The following is a 20,995-nucleotide window of genomic DNA, read 5'->3' as shown; positions in this document are numbered from 1 at the left end:
TTTCTTCAGTATTTTTCATTCATTGTAATGTGTATATGTTATACATGTTAGGTGTTCAGGAGTACTGTACATTATCAAAGTGTTTTGAACTATGTATCGACAGTTTTGAGTAACATTTTGATCCTCTGCCTCTTTCCCCCACCCTTCTCTAGTGCTGCCCCCCTAAAGGGCAGTTAAGGGCTGCTAAAAGTATATTAAAATTAACTCGGGTTACTGCAAAGAAAAGCTTTTATTTTTAATCAGCAGTTAATTCTCCTTTCCAGAAAAGTGACACCACAGAGGTTCTATGGCACACCCTCCTAGAACATGGAGGCATGTTTTATTTATATTTCCTTTAAATTCAAGTTTCTAGCACCCAAGGGCAATGGAGATGTAATAAGTGTGCTACAGGTTAATACACATGAAAAACTAAGGGCACAATCCTACAGCCACTAGACAGCTTCTAAATGGTCATAGGATTTTTCAGTTTCTGGGAACCGAGCTCAGAGCCAGGGCTCCGAGCTCAGTTCCCAGAAACCTGACTCCCCGCTTCGAGTTTCGGTTCCCAGAAACCTGACTCATAGGTGGCGCGGTTTGTCCTTAACTCTGCACTCGTAAGAGCAGCATAGAGGGGGCAAAAAGGGGGCGTTCCTGGGGCAGGGAGGAGACTGTGGAAGCACCGTTATGATACTCCCTGTGCGCTGTCTGGCCTCTTCTCCCCCACTCTAACACACCCTGGCTAGACAGCCAGGATTGGCTGTATAGCTGTAAATGCAAGACAACCAGCGCAGAGGGGAGGATCCCCTCCGTGCTCTGCCCACACTGCATTGGATAGTTGGCCGCCTCTGAGTTCGGAGGCAGCCAATTATCCTCATAGGATTGTGCCCTAAGGGAAGTGAAAAGCACCCCAATATCCTTGCTTCTCGAGTTCCACAAAACACAACAAAAAGTAGGAATAAAATAACATCGAATTTTTATTTTGAAAATATGGCAAGAGTCTAAGGCACTTCAAACATTTAAATGCATATGACTGAAGTGAACATGACAGGGAAATAAGCATTCCATATATATGTGCCCAGAACTACATTTGATTCCAATAAGGATGAACATCTTCCATCATGTATCAGGGATCATGTCGATGACATTTAATAAAAATCTAGTAACAATTATGTGTAAAGTATTATTTTAATTACGATGGAATAAAAAGTGTCAAAATACTGACTTAAATCTTTTATATAAAAGCTATACAAATCGGCAGCAACAATTTATTAACAAGTTTCAGGCCATATTGTCAAGCCATCTTAATGTCTTCCATCATTACGCCCTCAACCACCCGCTGACATTCCAAAGAGCAAACCACATAAGCAATTGCCACTTTTTATGTTTAAAATAAGCATTAAAACAAGACTCAAAACCATTTTGGAATGACGTTTATAAAAGGGTTCTTGCCAACAAACAATTCCAATCTTAGCAAATATAAATATCTGTAAAGAACATGCCTTTAAAAAAAGCCAAAAAGATTTGTCAGGGGAAGGGGGAGGACAACTGTAACTGGACAGATAGCTTAAAACTACGTAAGGTAACAGAAGGATATATTCAACAGCAAAGACTTTATGCCATTTCCTGGAGGCTGAAAAGATGAGCAAAAGGAGGACTGAAAAGGCTACCAGTGCCACATGGAGACTGCACATAAATACTCCTTTATGGCAACTGTCCCCATACTGCAAGGCTTGCATCCAACAACTTGCCATGCTGTCCATTTCCTTCGACTGGCTGTAAACCTGTAAGATCCTGTCAGCCACACCGTCAATGCCAACCCTAAGTTACATTCTTAGCAAGGATGCCATCCTGGCCCTTCTCTTGTCAACGTTTCTCTATCTTTAGCTCTAGGCATCTGCTTTCAGTTTGCTGGTGTGCTCAGGCACAGGACAATTACATTCAATATCTGTCACTGTAAAACAGTAACCACTAGCAGCTTAGGAGAGGTGACATTAGAGTTTACAAATATTTGTGCATTAGCAATCAAATGGGCCTCTATGGGTAGGACTAGGAGATGGCTTCCTTCCAAGCCTCGGAGTGCCCTGGAAAAGAAAAAGCAGAGGACTGTTAAAGATGGGAAATAATTAATCTTCTGCAGAAAGCCATTGACCCCATCAGCTTACTTGAATACTCCTATTGAACTGAGGATCAGTGCAGATCCACCAACTATATAGTACAAGCCTGAAGCATTGAAACACACAGCAAATGCTTTCATGAGAGGGTGACTATAGGACATGTCTCCCAAATGAAGCTCAAACTGCCAGAAGTGTGGGAAGAGGAAAAGAAAACAAGTGAGGGGCGGGAACAATGATGTATTTCTGCAGCAAAAAGAAACAGGATTGAAGTAACCTGGATTGGAGAGCCACATAAACTCCACCCTGGAGACAAGAGGGTCCAACATAGGGCTAAGTGGGGACACACCTTCCTCATGCTTCTGATTTTCTGCAAACAAGTTAATGCTGGGGTCCCCACTGTGATGCTTGTGGGCACCAATGTGCCCACAGACACTTCTCTTGCTGCCCATCAGGCTTCTTGCTCCTCCTAATTTTTATGTATTAAAAAATATTGAAAAATAGCTGGGAGGTTGGCATGCTGCAAAGCAAAGTGTTAGCCTCCAGCACCATCTTTATTTCCACGAATGCTTTTGGGCACCACATCTGGGCCTCACCAATTTGCCTTTTGCAAAATGAGTGCTGGAGCAGAAAACTGTGGGTTCAAAAGAACAGGGTTGTGTTTTGGAACTCAGCCTTCTACTTCGTTTTTGGGCAAGTTATTTTTCTTTTGGCCTCACCAGTTTGCCTTCTGGGAATTGGGTGTCTTGTGACTAGTCATGACCTCCATGGCAGCCATATTATGAATGGGCAACTCCATCACAGCAGCCATTTTGTGAGAGTGCCCATGGTATTCAACAGTCCAAATGTGGTCAATGATCCAAAATGTTTTGGGACCCTTGAGTTAAATGTAAGTTCTAGCAAATGTGGCAGATAAATTCAAGACATCACAAGCAGAAATGCTGAAGAGTTGTGAGGGGTACAGTGACAGCAGGGAGAAGGCTAAAGTGAAGGATACACACCAAGGCCATCACTGGTCAGTTTCTAAACTTGGGGAGGGACACCGACTCACATTAGATCCAAAACCCAGAAATCCTCTCAACAATCCTGGCCACACAACCCCCAAAACAATGTGTGGAATATAACTCACCGGGGACTGGGTTTTGGAGAAGTTTACATGAGCATAGAGAAGAACAGCAATATCCTTGTGGCCTGCTTCAAGGGCTATTGAAAGTGCTGTGCTGCCATCCTTGGGGGAGAGAGGAAAAGAGAAGTAAAGCCCCCATGCCTATCTAGAACTCTTAAAACACACACAACAGCCTTGCGATACTAAAAGGTACTGAAATGCAGGTCCTGTTATTCAGCCAGCCAAAAGAGTACAGAATCCATTTTTAAAAAAACATTTCACTTATTATAATTAAGTGACAAGCGTTGTGCTTCTGTTTTATGAGGCAATTCAATTGTCAGGGGCCTCATAATTTCTCTCAACAAGGGAGTCGGATTATTGCTGAGCATACCATTATCCAAAGAACACTGCAAATATTTCTGTGACTTTGTTTCAGGGAAAAGAAAATTATATCACTCAGGAAAGTGAAAGGGGGAGAAATGTGGACAGGAGACAAAAAATTAATCAAATACGAGAATTAGTTGTGATAGCTCCCATTAAATTAACTACATTCTTAATTCAAATGCTCCCAAACAGCAAGTTTTTCTTTAAATCTATGATTTTCCTACATGTGTAATCTGACACAAAAAAACAAAGACTACTGCTTTCAGAATTACAGTATGGCAGAATGTATTTAGTGCTCCACTGAAGGAGGACACTGTTGACATTAAATTCTTAAGGATTTACCTTTATTTCAGCCACAGTAAACATTCCTTGGGCTGTTTGCGTCAGTGTTTGCCAGCTCCTAATCCTACCCCTGCTCTTCTTTAAAAGCCTTTCCTTTTCAAGAGTAACATTAGTAATCAAAGCACATAAACAGATAGTGGCACTGATCTCAGGCAGAGCTGCATACAAAATAAGACCTCAAAAACCCAGAGCAATTAAAGGCTTCTTCTTTCATCACGGTTTTAGGTGTATACTTCACATTTTTAAGTGTGTAAAGTATACAAAGTCTGAATGCGACATACAAATGAATATCATACATGCACTATAATCAAGGAGCAAGGACTGGCAGATCCAGATTTGAGCTGTGCAATATGGCACTTAAGTGTGCATAACTTAAGAGCAGGACTGCAACCAATATTAGAATTGCCTTTTTACTGACACCCAAGTATGATACATTTGAAATGGCCAATAATACAGTTACTGTATGGAATCTGTCAAACTAAGTGAACAGTTAATGAAGTCCATCAGGAAAGGATGGGGTGAAACTGCAGTTACGAACAATGGGTTGTATCCAATGTTAGTCCTAGTCAGAGCAGACCTATTAAAATAAATGAGACTTAAGTTAGACTAATATTGACTACAACCCGATATTAGTATACTAACCCAGCATGTGTACACATTTAGGCATTATGCCTCAGTTCCCAGACTAAGAGATAACTAGAACAGGTGGTATGCCACTGTGACTAACCCACCAAACCCATTCGAACCTAAGTTAGACAGTAAGAACACTGTCTCTCCCAGTAGCTCTTCTACTAACATTAGCCATATCTGTGTAATTACACCTAAGCAGAAGCTGGGCATTTTAATGCCAGCTAGATTTTGCACAGCTCTAAAACTATGCCAATTCCCTGAACTCCCTGTTCTATCCTAAGGAAGATTTCAGCCAATGAATCCGGAATTTGATGAAGTAGCGACAGTCTGTGGGAGTAACTCACATTGTCCTGCAGGGTGCCATTACATCCAGACTGAGCCAGCAAAAGTTTGACGATCTCAACGTGTCCATGCTCGCTAGCACACATCAAAGCAGTGGAGCCCTCATCATCCTGGATGTTGACATCTGCACCACAAGCCAGCAGCGCTTTCACCATATCTATTCGCCCATGGCTCACGGCGAGCATCAGAGCAGTCTGGCCAGCCTGCACGCATGCATAAGAACACAAATTATACCCACTACCCATTCTCTGGGTATACCCATACCATGAGTCCTACCGAGACTGAAGTCTATTAATTATTACATATAGTCCAACACAACAGAGTACCAGCATCTACATCAGTCTTCTCCAACCTGGCACTGTCCAGATGTGTTGGACTGCAACTCCCATAATTCCCAGCTAGTGTGGTTAAGCTGGCTGGGAATTATGGCCATTGCATTCCAACACATCTGGAGGGCACCAGGTTAAGGAATGCTGATCTGTATGCACACATACAGAATAAGAAGGTCAATGGGTTTTTTCCTCTCTTAAATCTGAACCTATTAGGGTGAAGAAATATCAAATTGCTCATCATGGGGTGAGCACGACTTCCACTGAACTTTGCAACTGACATACTAGACATGCAAATCAAATGCTGGCTCAGCCAGTCTTCCCCCTCCTCAGACAGGCAATCTACTTTTAAAAATAAAAAGCATTATATGAATGCTTATGTGTGTCTCTTCATTGGTCACCTCATTGAAGAAAAACTTGTTTTAAAATACAAAATGAGGATTGAAGAAGGCTTCTTGGTGATAACATAGGCATCAGCCAATCATCGCTGTGCATGGCTGGCTTTTGATTTCAACTTGCACAACTGTTTTGTTCAGAGTTCAGCCCTGGAGAGAAATAGGCATGTTTGAATAGAACGTAGTGAGGGCACTTCCAGAGAGGCCCCACAGGACATTACATTTTCCTTGCCCTTAGAATTGTTTTAGCAGTGGAAGCTCCAACTCCAATAGTATAAACACAAAAAGGTGAAGCACAAATTTAAGCAGTAATTTACCTATGAACAATTTCACTAGTTATAGTTATTTCCCTTTCCCCTCCAACACGTTTTGAAACAGTGAAGGGAATTTGCATTTAATGCTCACACCTTTCATCAAAGTTCTGTTTTAAAAGCAATAATTAAAAACATACATCTCTCTCTATATATATATCAGTCTTTCAAAAGAGGGGCTGGTTAGTTTCTGGCACTTCCTACAACACACAGAATTTGCTAATAGTTAAATTATAATTTTAAGTGTTCTAAACTAGTGTCAGGTCATCACAATTTACCAGCAATATACATAGGTCAGGAAATTGCTCCTGCCATTTTTTAAAATCTAAAAATGGGGCACTAAGGTAAAAAAGAAGTTTGTTCAAAGTCACCTAGTGAAGGGTGGTGGAAATGGATCAAGGTGGAGCATGTCCGCTAGCCATCAGACCACACCAGAAAGCAACACAGAATCTCAATTTTCTCTGAATGTCTATCATTGCTTTGGATGATGGAAGCTGAACACAGTACTACCAACCTGACTGGCTTTAGCATTCACGTCTCCACAGGCAAAGAGCTCTTCCACTATTCTCATGTCTTTCTCAGCCTCTACAGCTGCAAGAGCAGCCAGCATAATGGGGGTATAACCAGCCTTGTTCTGGTGATTTACGTTGCAGACATCTGCAGAGGGATAGATGAGAGAAAGTTGAGAAGCCTAGAATCAGCAATTGTGCAAAACAACTGAATAAACTGTTATTAGAGCAGTCTTTTGGAAGTGCAGCAATTGCTTACATAATGAAGATAATTCAGAAGAACTTGCAAGGGGGAAAAGAGGGGCAGGGGTGGTTCTTGAGCCAAGTAAAGAAAACAACTCTCTCTTTATTGTATGCATGACAGGACTGCTCAAAAGAGGGCACAAAGCCATATTTCATGCAATTGTTAAGACACTTGAAGGCAATTGTTTAAAAATTATATCAACAGAACTGCAGACAGTACCAGCTTCTGGCCAGAATTTCAGGTATGTAGTGGGAAAGCCTCAGAATTACAGAGGGAAGCATCATACAAAACAGTGAAATATTGGCTGAAATATTACATCATTATCCCCTTTATATTTGTCTTTTACGCCACTACATAAATACTTTAGCAACACTTTTTACATTTCTAAAGCTTTCAGGCATGATTTGCCAGTTAAATGGCTTCTTTCACTAAATAGTATGTGTTTGAGACCAAATGTATTTAATTCCTTTGAGGAACAGCCAGAAACCAAGGAAGCTACTGCTTTTGTTCATCACTTCTTTTCCCAAGAGTCCTTGAAAGGAGCCCACCACTGGGCTTACTAATTTGCTATCTAGTAGATCTGGGATGTACTTATCTGCTAATTAAAAAATATACTTGGATGGAAGGAACCCACATACTTCTATAAGATGTCCAGCAAAGTAAAAAAAAGCAGCACCAAACTTCAAAATGAAATGGCTGCTATCTCCAAGATAAGAATGTACAAAGTGACATTATGACAAGAATGGACACTGGGTGGGAAGGAAAAGCATATACCCTCCTCCCTAAAGTAACAGTAGCTGATTAAGCTAATTGGCTGCAGGGGGGAGAAGGAATAGCCAAAATTGCCTCCCTTCTGTTCCGCTGTTAGAAGCCTGCACTGGATCAAAGAGGCTTCTATCAACAGAGGGCCATCAACTGGATACATCCCATTATCATAGAATCATAGAATAGTAGGGTTGGAAGGGGTCTACAAGACCATGGAGTCCAACACCTTACTCAATGCAGGAATCCAAGTCAAAGCATTCCTGACAGATGGCTGTCTAGCTTCATCTTGAATGCCTCCAGCGTGGGAGAGCCCACTACCTCCCTAGGTAATTGGTTCCATTGCCATATTGCATTATTGCTGTATTGTATTATTATTCGCAGTGAACTGTGAACCACAGCTATAACCCAGTTTCCACTGCAGACCATATCCTTAAGATGTTCAGTTACCAACAAAACATTAAAGTAGTAAAAGTGAAAGTCTATTTAACATTGAAGTAAAAAAAAAAAATACTATGTATTATGCCTTGAAATAACAGTAGTTAAAGTAATCTCCATTTTAATTCAATATGCCCCTCATCACTGAAGTATCCAGCAGTCTGCTGGTTCATATATGGGAAATAATCCTGTAAGGTGATGTAAAAGATTTTGAACCTAAGAGTTCCCCCTATCAAGGCACAGGTGCTCAGAGCTCAGATAAATAAAAATGAAATAAATTAGGCCCCTTTATGTCCAGAGATGGCAATTTTGTCTCATACAGACACTCTGAAAACAAGTGTCTGGGCTATTTATTTTATTAAGAGCTCATCTGATTGTATCCAAAGTGACAAAGGGCATTTTTCAAATGCAACCCCTGCAAAAGCACTATTCATCAACTAATGAGAGCTCTAGTATTCCAAGCCAAAACTGCAAGGAAGGGTCAGGTGGCTTCAGGAAGTGGTTATGTGAAGCTGTTTCCTGGGAATGAAGAAGATAGGAGCAACATGGATGCTAGAGACCAGACAATGTCTAAGAAGATGGCTGCAGAAGGGAGAAGGCTACACAAAGACAGAAATATTAAACATGTGTGCACTGTTGCACTGTGGTATCCCAGAAGTTAAGCTAACATTCTGCTGGAGATGGGCACACACAAAAATCAGAACAGCCAACTTACTTGCATCTAAAAGCAGTTTCACAATTTCAAAGTTAGAGTGGGAGACGCTGTAATGGAGAGCTGTGTTGCCATTTCCATCTGCCATGTTGATGACGTGTCTAAGGACTGCAGGAGAAACCTCTTCAAAAGCAGCGATGTAGTCCCCAACCATTGCAGGAACAGCCGACTTTTGGCTCGAAACACGAAACCACTCGTGCTGGATGGTGTTTAAACAAAATCGCTGCCAAAAGCACACACACACACACTTTCAAAGAGATGTTCTATTTATAAGTGACTAGCTGATATACCCGGCATTGCCCGGGATGTAATTTTGTCATAGGCACTATTTGTTAGAAACACATTGAGGTAGGTTTATGCTTCTAGGAAAGGCCCCATAAGCAAGGTGAAAAGTGGAATCCACCAGACTTGATTAAAAAAGCACAACAATTATAATGAGCAGATTAAATAAAAAACATTACTAAAAATGCAAGAGACTGAATCTGTAAGTACTACTACAATATAATCCACACCGAATCTCATACCACTATTAAAATGTTCAGCAGAGGCTTCCTTGCTGGATATTGCAGGAACAGGGGAGAGAAACTAAATGCTCTCCACAGTCAGAAAAAAAGCCATGAGTAAAGGGAACAAACGGCAGCCAGCCAATCCAAGGTGAAGGAAGTCAGAGCGAATGGGAGAGAGGCCAAAAGAATGAAAGATGGCCAACAGTATGGCTGGTAGCTGAAATCAGAAACCTGGCCTGTACCATGATTGAGAGGGTATACTTGTTAGTGAGGGAAAGTATAAACAAAGTAATAATGTAACCCAGTGACTCCTGTCATACACTCCAGCAAGTCAGAATGTGAACTAAAAGTGGCAGCAACTCTAGGGCCCAAATAGCAGGCTCAGTGGCCCCTGCAGTGTGATTAGGCCCAGGGCAGCTCCCCCTTATGCCCTGTCTTGCAGACGGCCCTGCAGCCAGCAACCAACACACAAACCCAAAAATCTTCAATTCAGCCACACGTACAACTCCGCTATTTTGCCCTTCATTTTGCAATTGCCTTCTCAGTTCCCCCCAGTTCACTCTTTTATGAATAAAGCCCCAAGTCTGGAGACTCCACTGTGTCATCCCAGCCCCTCAGACAGGTGAATACACACCGCACCACATTTCACATTAGTGTTAATCACGCACTACTAACAGATACATCTGGCATTGAAAGGGGTAAAGATATTTAACACTAACTTGCTTGCTTGCTGGATATTGCAGGAAGAGGGGAGAGAAACTAAATGCTCTGCACAGAAAAGAAACCATGAGTAAAGGGGAGGGAACAAATGGCGGCCAGCCAATCCAAGGTGAAGGAAGTCAGAGTGAATGGGAGAGAGACCAATAGAATGAAAGATGGCCCTGCAGCCAGCCACAAACCCACAAGCCCACACAGAATTTTTGACTTTTATATATATAGAAGATTTCAGTCCCATACCAAAATGAAAGGAAAACCAGTCTCTTCTTGAAATCAAAAGTAGACAAAATATCCTACGCCTTCACATATCAAAAACTTCTGTTTTTTTCCCCATTGAAACTCATATCTACTTCTTTAGTTTAATTTGTTATGTTTCTCTAGTGTTTTAGGAGCACGCTTCATTGTATGCAAAGCGCACTGAGCACTTTAATGGGGCTTTACCTCCCTCCGGAAACAGTTTTGAACCAAATGTGCTCATGGACATTCTGATTACAGCGTGCTGGTGACTGACCCAGTTGATTCTCCTGGATCTCTCAGTGGCATTCAATACCATTGACCATGGTATCCTCCTGGGCTGTCTCAAGTGGATGGGTGGTAACTGTACTGAGCTGGCTCCATTCATTACTGACAGGACCCAGAAGGTGGTGCTGGAGGATTACTGCTCCTCCTCTTGACCTCCGTCCCTCTAGGGATGGGAGAACCAGGGTTGCCTGAGCTCTTTGTGATTCTCCAAACTCAACTTCAAAGCTCATTTTGCCTTGCTTCCATTTTCATTTGTGACCTGTTTTCCTTTTAGTTCAAACAGGAAAAGTGTACTTTTCTGTGCACATTTTTTTAAAGTGCACACTTTCCCCCATTGACTAAAGTGTGAAAATGTGTACCTTTTAAAGAAATATGCATTTTAAAGTATGCATTTTTTTAAATGAATTTTTTGAATGCAATCAGAAGCTTGGGGATGTGCGAGCATTTTTCAACAACTGCACTCCTGTTTGTATTCTGGGTTGCAAATGGAGCAAGTTCTGATGATTTGCAAACTGAAACAAACTTTTTGTACATCCCTACCTATGGGGTTCTGCAGGGTTCCATATTGTGTCCCATGCTATTCAACATCTACATCAGGAGTAGGAAACCTGTGGCCCTCCAGATGTTGATGGACTCCAACTCCCACCAACCCAGCCATCATGACCAAGAGTCAGGGATGGTGGCAGTTGTAGTCCAACAACATCTGGAACGCCACAAATCCCCCACCACTAATCTACATGAAATCTCTGGGGGATGTCATCTGGAGATTTGTGCTGCACAGTCATCATTATGCGGATGACACCCAGTTCTATCTCTCATTTTTATCTGATCCTACAGAGGCAGTAGACATACTGAACCACTGTCTGGTAGCTGTGAGTCACTGGGTGGGGCAAAACAAGCTGAAACATAATCCCGAGAAGATGGAAATATTGTTGGTAGAAGGATTACGTGATTTGGAATTAGGGGTTCCACCTGTCTTGGATGGGGTTACAACTCCCTCTGAAAGACTCGTAGTTTGGAGTCTTTGATTTGGCACTCTGACTAGATGTGTGGGTGGCACTGGTTGCGAGCAGCATCTTTTTCCAGCTCTGGGTGACTAGCCTCAACCATTCCTGACAAAGGTGTACTTTGCCACAGTCGTTATGTCCTAGTTACTACCAACACAGACTACTGTAATGTGTTCTACGTGGGACTGCCTTTGAAAAGCATTCAGAAACTGAAACTGGTGCAAAATGTAACAGATAGGTTGCTGGTGGGAGCTACGCATTTTGACCATGTTATGCCTATTTTAATCAAATTGCACTGGCTGCCAGCTTGTTTCTGAATTCAATTCAAAGTGCCTAGGTTAACCTTTGGAATACTTTGCCAACAGAGATCTGTCAGGTGCCAACACTACTGTTTTAGGTGAAATGTAAACACTTGCTTCTAAGGTGGCATTTGATTAAATGTTTGAATAACTCTTGGGCTGGGAGGGGGCGGCTTATAGTCAACCACTGTTCTTTCAAATTGTTGTTCTATTAATCTGGGTTTTTAAGATAGTTGTGTGAGTCAGGGCTGAGAAGTGATTGTTTTAAATATTGCTGATTTTGTTTGTTCAGTGCCTTGCGTTACCTCTCTGGGAAATAAATGGGATATAAGCTTTTAAAATAAATAATAAATAGATGAAAAAAGGGGGGTGGGGGAAAGCATGTTCTCTCTCTCTCTCTCTCTGTGTCAACACAGTGACTGGGTTAACACAACACAACAACCCACACTCAAGGTTGAGTATGGCTGAGTGTGGGTTATCACTGAACCACAGGGTGGTGAAATGTGAGCTGCTGTGTTACATAAACCCAGCCACACTAACAAACCATAGTTTGTTAACCATGAATAACCTACAGTTCGCAACCCAACAATAACCATGGGTTCTCTCCATGGGTTGTTCGTAGTTAGCAAACCATGGTTTGTTAGTATAACTGAGTTCACACAATACAACGATTCACATTTCAACAACAATTCACAGTTGGACAACAACCTACTCTAAACCTTGAGTGTGGGTTGTTGTGTTGTGTGAAACCAGCCAGTATCTCTTTTGCAAGCAGAAGAAGTATATTTATGGAGAGGACCTAGAAGAACAATAAAAACCACAACCATACATCTCTAGAGGCTGCTCAGCTGCTTCAGCGTATGTATGGATACACCCTGTACAGAAGCAGTGGATAGAGCACAAGCTCAAGTGTGCTGTAAGTAATATGAGCCAACACTGCATAACACAGAAACAAGGTAACTGACAGTGCAAACATACCTGTGTATGACATATCCTTAACCCATGAGATCTGCCTGACTCAGGATTAGACAGACACACTGAGCTTTCTTTTCAGAGACCCCCCAATTCTCAATGGTAACAATGACTCCAATAGTATTATCTGTCTCTATGTTGCCTCTGATCATCATCATAGTCCTTATTATACAGTCAGGGCCAGAAATATCGGAACAAGGATAACTGTTTTGGCAGTTGGAGTCTGCACACCACCACATTAAAGTTGAAAGGAAACACACCCAGATGGGAGTGAAGTCAGGACTTTCAGCTGTAATTCAAGGGGTGTGACAAAAGTGGGGCACTCAGGAAGTACAGCCAGTGGCATACACACACACCCATCGTTAGTGGCTCATAAGTAATGGAACAAACCGACATAATTTCAAACTTAAGGATTGTCTTTAATACCTGGATGAAAATCCTTTGCAGTCAATGACTGCCTGAAGTCTGGAACCCATGGGCATGACCAAATGCTGAGTTTCCTCCCTCGAGATGCTTTGCCAGGCCTTTACTGCAGGCAGCTGCCTTCAGCTGCTGCTTGTTTGTGGGTCTTTCTGCCTTCAGTCTTGTCTTCAGTAAGTGAAAAGCATGTTCTATTGGGTTGAGATCAGGTGACTGACTTGGCCATTGAAGAACATCCCACTTCTTTGCCTTGAGAAATTCTTGGGTAGCTTTTGCTGTATGTTTTTGGTCATGATCCATCTGCAATATGAAGCGGCGTCCTATCAGTTTGGCAGCATTCGGCTGAATGTGAGCAGAAAGTATAGCCCTATACACTTCAGAATTCATCCTACTGCTTTTATCAGAGGTCAGGACATCAATAAACACCAGTGACCCGGCTCCATTGGCAGCCATACATGCCCATGCCATAACACTGCCTCCACCATGTTTGACAGATGATGTGGTATGCTTTGGATCATGAGCTGTTCCTTTCCTGCTCCATACTTTTCTCTTCCCATCATTCTGGTACGAGTTAATCTTGGTTTCATCAGTCCAAAGAATCTTATTCCAGAACTGGGCAGGCTTTTTTAGGTGTTTGCTGGCAAAGGCTAATCTGGCCTTTCTGTTCTTGAGCGTTACCAGTGCTTTGCACCTTGTTGTGAAGCCTCTGTATTTACATTCATAAAGCCGTCTCTTGACTGTAGATGTTGACAATGACATGCCTACCTCCTCAAGAGCGTTCTTGATCTTGCTAGATGTTGTGAAAGGGTTCCTCTTCACCATGAGCAGAATTCTGCGGTCATCCACTTTAGTTGTCTTCTGTGGTCTTCCAGGCCTTTTGCTGTTGCTGAGCTTGCCAGTTAATTCCTTCTTTTTCAGGATGTTCCAAACTGTTGTATTGGCCACTCCAATGTTTTTGCTATCCCTCTGATGGGTTTATTTTGTTTCCTCAGCCTAATGATGGCCTCCTTCACTCGCATGGACACCTCTTTGGACCTCATGTTGGGAGTTCCAGTGAACAGCTACCAAATGCAAATGTAACACTCAGAACCATCTCCAGCCTTTTATCTGCTTGATTGGTCATGGGGTACCCAGGAAACAGGCCACACCTGGCCATGCAGCTGCTTGTCAGCCATTTGTTCCATTACTTATGAGCCACCAACGATGGGGGGGGTGTATGCCACTGGCTGTACTTCCTGAATGGTTAGTGCCCCACTTGTGTCAAACCCCTTGAATTACAGCTGAAAGTCCTGACTTCTCTCCCATCTGGGTGTGTTTCCTTTCAACTTCAATGTGGTGGTGTACAGAGGTCAACTGCCAAAACAGTTATCCTTGTTCCACGATTTCTGGCCCTGACTGTATGTTCCACCAGACAGGTGAGCTTGTGGGTACTCAGGGCCTTTTCAGTAGCAGCACCCCAATTGTGGAACTCCCTCCTAAGGGAGACAAGATCAGTTCCTTCATTGCTTTGCTTTAGACAGGCAGTAAAAACTGTCCTGTTCCATCAAACTTTTAATGTTTAATGTTTTGCCCCTCTTTAATTTTAATACTGCTTGCAAATTTTATTGTATGGTTTTGTTTTTTGGATTTTATGTGAAGTTTTAATGTTGGTATTGTACACTGCCTTGAGAACCTACAAGGCAAAAGGACTGATTTTAATAATAATAACAAGTGCTCATCACCATCACCTCCATCATTATAGTGTTTATCTGTACATACACAACAGTTTCTCATTAAAAGGTGCCATAATCAAATCTGAAAAAAAGCTTTCCAGAATGTCCAAAAACAATCCAGGTTATTTCAGAACACATGATACTGAAGAGCAGTATTAGTCAAACAACTTGATTCTGCTTGTTTGCATAGCAAGGAGCACACTTCAGGCCAACTTCAAAAAAGATGAAAAGAACATTCATTGCTATGTTTGGTAAGAGGCAGAACACATTCCACATCAGAACATAAACATCATGCTATCGTAACCAAGTGGAACTCTAACTCCCTATGCTGTGTACTCTCCCATACACATTAGGAGATCAATGGTATAACTATCTGAATGGCAGTGCTGCTTTTAAACAACATGAATATACTCTGTGAGGCTTTAAGCGAGACTATTCAATGCATATTTTATTTTTATATTTTGGCTGCAGTAGCTACCAGCACAGCAAAGTTGGGGAAGGCAAGTGGACTAAAGTCTTTTCAGAAAGGACTAAAATTAGCACTGCAGAGATAAGTCCACACTGCTCTAATTTAAGGGACTAAATACTTGGCTTCAGCATGTCTCCTCATCTTAGCACACAAATGTAGCATACTTCATTCCACAGTGGTCTCCTGAGTGTCCATAGTGGGTTAAGTGATATATACAGCTAGCTTTACAGCAGAAATAACCTCAAGAAAAGAAGTTTTCTGTTATTTTCAGGGATATTTTCCCTGTATGGTCCTAGTCATGCATCATCTGATCAGGAATGTAGGAAGCTACAACATGTGAAGCAACTGAGTTTTTTCTGCTCTCCTTTTTACTTACAGCCTATGAAATAAGCAGCTACCAATTTTGTTATTTCTTTTTCTTTGTCATATTTGCAAATAAAAAAGATGAAAAAATATTAACCGCAGCTTTTTACGTGACAAACAATTAAGGCATAAGCAATTTCCAAACTATACTAGACTTACTATCTCTTTGCTGATCATAGCCTTTGGATCGTCAATGCCGCTTTTAAGAAGATGACATGCAGACAGCATCTTTTCACTCAATTCATATCTGAGAAAAGAAAATGGTGATCATCTAAGCATGCCTCTCTTTTGGCATCTAAGTTCTGGGGGGAAAGAGAAAGTAGCAAATTCCACATCAGCTGCTGAATGTTGAAACCTGTTTTTGCAACAAACGTCAGTGGGGATTCTCTGTCCGAAAGAAATGCACCATGATGGTTTTACATCAAGAACACATAACACATCCTGTAGGATGATCAGTTGGGGAAACAGTCCCACCCACCTAGAGATGGGGGCTATGCACTGAATCCTAAGCTTCTGAAAAGCTTTTTCATTGTTATGAATTGCTGCAACAACTTCCCACCGCTATTTTCCAGTCCTTTCAACCACTGTAAATCTGTTCAGAATCAGCAACTGGATGCAAAGCTTTCCCAACGGAAAGCCCTTATCCAGCATTACTGGATACAGGGGTGAAACCAAACAAAATCAACACAGGGGCTATTGTGCAACATTGTGAGGGTTCAGACCTACCCCAGTACAATGAGAAATCTGGCTGGCCCTTCCAGTGTATATTACCAAACATATCTGTTATACTGTCAGCATCTCTGGCAAGGTGTACTTCAGGTCACTCAGGCCATAATTGTATAATCTTGGCATGGACTAATTCATAAAGGAAGTGTGCAGTATAAAGGTCTCTATTTTCCATTACACTGGATTAATCAGGTATTATTTTCAACTCTCTGGTTCTATAAACTCTGTATAATACATTACGTTTTGCCATGTAATCAAACAGTGGAAGTCTTATTAAAAGTCCTGATGGAAACATTTAATAAATGGCATGCAATTAAGAAGAGCTCCTTGTTAAATAAATACGAATTGTTAGAGGTTTGTTTTCTGCCATTATTGTGCAACTTTCTCATTTATTTAAATATATTGACATGCACTACATATTAGCACAAACTCCCCAACTCAACTCTCAAATGCTCACTTAATATGATTTACAACTGCAAAATTATTTTTAAAACTTCACGTTTAATAAAGGTGTAAACAGGGTTTGTGACAGCAACTTGACAATCACGTTGTTTGGGTTCTCTCTCCCTGGTTTAACAGGCCTCACTCAGAATATTTCTCAGCCTACAGATTTTAGCTGAGGCATCTAGGCTGACAGACTTCAGAAGGAGACATCATTAGGAAGTAAGTGATGCAGTGTTAGAAGAGGGAGAATCCTATCGCTTTGCAAGGACATCATTTTGGATTGGAGCAGCTACGCGGTTCTACACTTACGGATGGCAAAAATGCCCCCCACCCATAGTATTTTAGACCCACTAGAAACCAATCCTACTGTTCCCCCCCACACACAAACAGAATAGTAACAGTTCATGGCGTTACTGTGCCACTGGCATGCAACGATCAAGAGAGAATAAAGAGAAAATGCATCGGTGGGTGGTTGGCAGAGACGTGAGAAGTCATTTTGCAAGACACAGATGCAATGACCGTCTTTTCCAGAGCCATAATTGGTCAACAGGAGCTCCAGCCAGTGACATCACCTTGATACATAGGCTGATATGAACCTCCAAAAACAACTCCAAAAGCTCAAGCATCCATTAAAATGTAATTTGGTATCCCAAGAGCAGAGCTGCAGGAGGTACAACCTCCTCAGATAGTAGAAGTTACTGAATATTTGGAGAGGAATAGTAGCTGGGCAGCAACAGTGGCTTCTATGCTTCTCTTTAGTCTGGGTAATGCCCAAAGCTGTACTGATTGTAAAAGAACAAGTTAGTGAATGTGAATACTCCATGGCTAAACTTAACTCTACCCAGTGTACTCCACCCCATATCACAACACAGATTGTTAGCATCCATTTTCTCAGCTTAAGAGTGACCAAGAATAAACAGCTCAAAATATTTCTTGGGGCTCTTAAGCTAAATTTCTCAAGTTGTGGTAACAGTCAGGCTAAACTTCTATATTCCGGTTCAAGCAGAGGCTTTGATGTACATGATGATTGGTGTTAAAAAGTTATGGGTGGGATCAAGGGAAGATTGAGTGGAACTCCATTAGTGCAATGGGGCTTTCTTGGCTTCTCCCACTATCTCCCACTACAGCCCCCTGCAGCAGGATGGAGAAATTGGAGGAATTTGGTAGGGCTGCCTTACACAAAGCAAAAATGCTTTCCCACTAGTGCAAGACATCTCTGCATCCAGGCCAATGACTTGACTGTATTGGAGAACAATTCTTATATGGGGAGTAGGGAAGAAATAAAGGATAAGTAGATAGAAATGCCAGATGCTGCAACTGGAAAATTGAAAAATAATGTTTTTAAAATTAGGGAACCTTAAAGCTACTGCAGTTCAGAATTACAATCAATCTTACTTTTACAAAGAGACTCTGGGGTGTACATTAAAATAATACACAAACAACTGATTAGGAAGTCAAAGCATATAGCTTTTGGTTTGTAAAGACAAATCTTAAGCTTGGACCAAAAAATTAAGGATGTAGGTAGCTCGAACACTGTCAAGATCCATTACTATGTATCATTCTTCCCCAAACTGGTGCCATTCCAAATAGTTTGGACTACAATTCCCAGCATTCTTGGCCATTAGCCATGCAGACTGGGGCTGAGGGGAGGTGAAGTCTAAAACATCTGGAGGTCACCAGCTTGGGGAAAGGCTGCTATATGGGGTCATAATTTGGGTCTACTTTACCCAAGATACACATTTTAAAGATGCAGAAGATACACCATACCTCTCACGAATTTCCACTTTTTCAGGATCAGGCTCTTGAACCTGCACTACTTCTTCACCTCTGACACACTTAACATCTTCGTTGTTCTGCACATGCTGATCTTGCACCTCAAGCAAGCTAATGTTCTCCTCAATTTGAGCATATTCATTCCCAACGCACTCGTCATCGGACTCCGACGAGGAACTTTCTTCTGAACTAGAATCATCACTCGAAGTTGTTTCATACCTAGGTGACAAAATTATGATGTCTACCAATGCTCCATTCAATATTTATTCAGTGATAAGTAAGCAGCTTGCTATACATAAAATCCTTTCACTCAATAATCACTTAGCTTTGTGACTTCAATTGTGTGCACATTATTATTATGGGGAAGAAACAACCATTTCCAGAAGAGCCTTGTGACTTCTCTACATGGTGTTCAAAAGTTATATTGCACAATATCCAATGTCTCACTGGCAGAAGGGTGTTCCAGGAAGTTAACTTTCCCGCCCCTTCTTTCCCCAGCAGCATCCAGAGCCCCCCCCAAAATCAACAGATAGGGTTAGGGGACCCTCCTGATTGAGGTGGGCTGTGGCATGGGGGGCTGAGGGAGCGGGGATCCTCAACAATACGGTGGAGCCTCCTTCCATGGGGGGTCATCTTGTCTGATTTTTGGAGACCCCCCATCCCCCTTCAGCCACCTGTACAGCCCATCCCATTCAGAAGGGGCCCGTCACATTGTTTATAGCATTGGGGGGGGGCCTCTAGGGGCTGGTGTGGGAGGGAAGTTACCTTCCAGGAACGCCCTTTGACAAGCACAATGTTGGATGTCGTCCATTAGAAGCAAAGCTCATAGGTCATCTTAAGCAGAGACAAATCATGGTCTTGGACTTGGTGTTGAGGACCCCTAGGATGATGGTTCTGGGGGATCTCAACTTCCATGCTGAGACCATTGGAACCAGGGCAGCTCAGGACTTCATGGCCACCATGACAATCATGGGGCTGTCCCAACATGTTATTGGTCCAATACACGTAGGAGGACACATGCTTGATTTGGTTTTCTAAACTGCACAGGAAGATGGTGATCTAAAAGTGGAGGAATTAACATCTATCCCACTGTCATGGCCGGATCACTTCCTATTGAGATTTAGACTCTCGACAGCCTTTACCCTCTGCAAGGGTGAGGGACCCATTAAAATGGTCTGCCCTCAGAGGCTAATGGATTCTGTTGGATTCTAAAGGTCTCTGAAGGATTTCCCTGCTAGTTCGGCTGGTGGTGATGTCGAAGCCAACTCTATATTTCCTTTTCATCAAATCCAGGTGAGGCAGTGGGAGTTCTGAACCAGTGCCTAGATGAGGTAATGTTCTGGATGAGGGCCAATGGACTTAGACTCAATCCAGACAAGATGGAAGTACTGTTAGTGGATGGTTTATCTGCCCAGCAAAGTGATGTTCAATCTGTTCTAAAGAGGGTTGCGCTCCCTCTAAAGGCTCAATCTCTTGTCTGGATTACTGCATTATATGTGGGGCTGCCTCTGAAAATGGTTCAGAAACATCAGCTGGTCCAAAATAGGGCAGCAAGATTATTATTTTTTATTGCATTTCTATACCGCCCCATAGCCGAAGCCCTCTGGGTGGTTTACAAAGATTAAACACATTAAAATAGAATATACAAAATTTAAAAACCATTTACATGAAAAACACACAAACAAACATACACAGAGACAACATATATCTAAAACAACTTTGAGTAATCAACCCTAACTATAAGACAGATCCACGACCGATTTAAAAACTCATCATACGGTGCCAAATGCCTGGGAAAAGATATAGGTCTTAACCTAGCACCAAAGATTAACAGGGACTGGCCAACGTGATCATATCATGGCAGTACTTTTCCATCTGCGCTGGCTGCCAGTCCATTTCCAGGCCTGATTCAAAGCACTAGTATTAACATCCAAAGCCCTAAATGGCTTGGAGCCAGGTTACCTGAAGAATCGTCTCTTTCCATATACGCCTGCCCATACCCTAAGGTCATCTTTAGTGATCCTTCTCCAGGATACCCCGCCAAAGGAAGTAAGATGAATGGCTACTAAGAGGGCCTTTTCTGCTGTGGCACCCCAGTTGTGGATAAGCTTCCCAGAGAGGTTCCCCTGGTGCCTACATTGTGTTCTTTTTGGTGCCAGATGAAGACCTTTTTATTTTCCCAGGCATTTTCATTTTTCAGTTTCTGTTTTAAATCTGTTGTTGTATTTTAAATCTTTGCACTGCTGCTAGGTTCTATTTGGTTGTTATTGTTATTTTTATACTGTAGTTTTAAACTTCTAAACTTTTATATTGTTATTTTTTGTCTTCTATTTATAGTTTTAATTGTTGTGAACTGCCCAGAGAGCTTTGGCTAGTGGGCAGTATAGAAATGTAATGAATGAATGAATGAATGAATGAACTTGTGGATTATTTTTGACAGGAAGTGATAAATGTGCTTGGAGAAAATCCAAT

The 20,995-nt window shown here is 41.9% G+C and overlaps 1 protein-coding gene across 8 annotated transcripts in view; it reads right to left on the bottom strand.

Annotated features, from left to right (window-relative positions):
* Positions 1-928: 928 nt before the first annotated feature.
* KANK1 (KN motif and ankyrin repeat domains 1) overlaps positions 929-20,995 on the bottom strand; it is a 163,722-nt gene continuing 143,655 nt past the window's right edge. For 6 of the 8 annotated variants that reach the window (XM_084834366.1, XM_084834372.1, XM_084834367.1 and 3 more), the window contains 7 exons: positions 18,518-18,742; positions 15,740-15,827; positions 8,597-8,816; positions 6,443-6,585; positions 4,896-5,096; positions 3,220-3,318; positions 929-2,060 (listed from right to left, as the gene is read on the bottom strand). In XM_084834366.1, the coding sequence (XP_084690492.1) occupies positions 1,995-2,060; positions 3,220-3,318; positions 4,896-5,096; positions 6,443-6,585; positions 8,597-8,816; positions 15,740-15,827; positions 18,518-18,742 (1,042 nt within the window). In that variant the 3' untranslated portion in view covers positions 929-1,994. The remainder of the gene's footprint in view (positions 2,061-3,219; positions 3,319-4,895; positions 5,097-6,442; positions 6,586-8,596; positions 8,817-15,739; positions 15,828-18,517; positions 18,743-20,995) is intronic. The other 2 variants (XM_084834374.1, XM_084834373.1) reach the window with 1 other exon arrangement.

This window comes from Heloderma suspectum, chromosome 2, assembly GCF_057233095.1.
Source record: "Heloderma suspectum isolate Gila_16-S chromosome 2, 16-S_ref, whole genome shotgun sequence".
In the NCBI taxonomy this organism is placed as follows: Eukaryota; Metazoa; Chordata; class Lepidosauria; order Squamata; family Helodermatidae; genus Heloderma; species Heloderma suspectum.
This window is presented reverse-complemented; position numbering and strand designations above follow the sequence as displayed.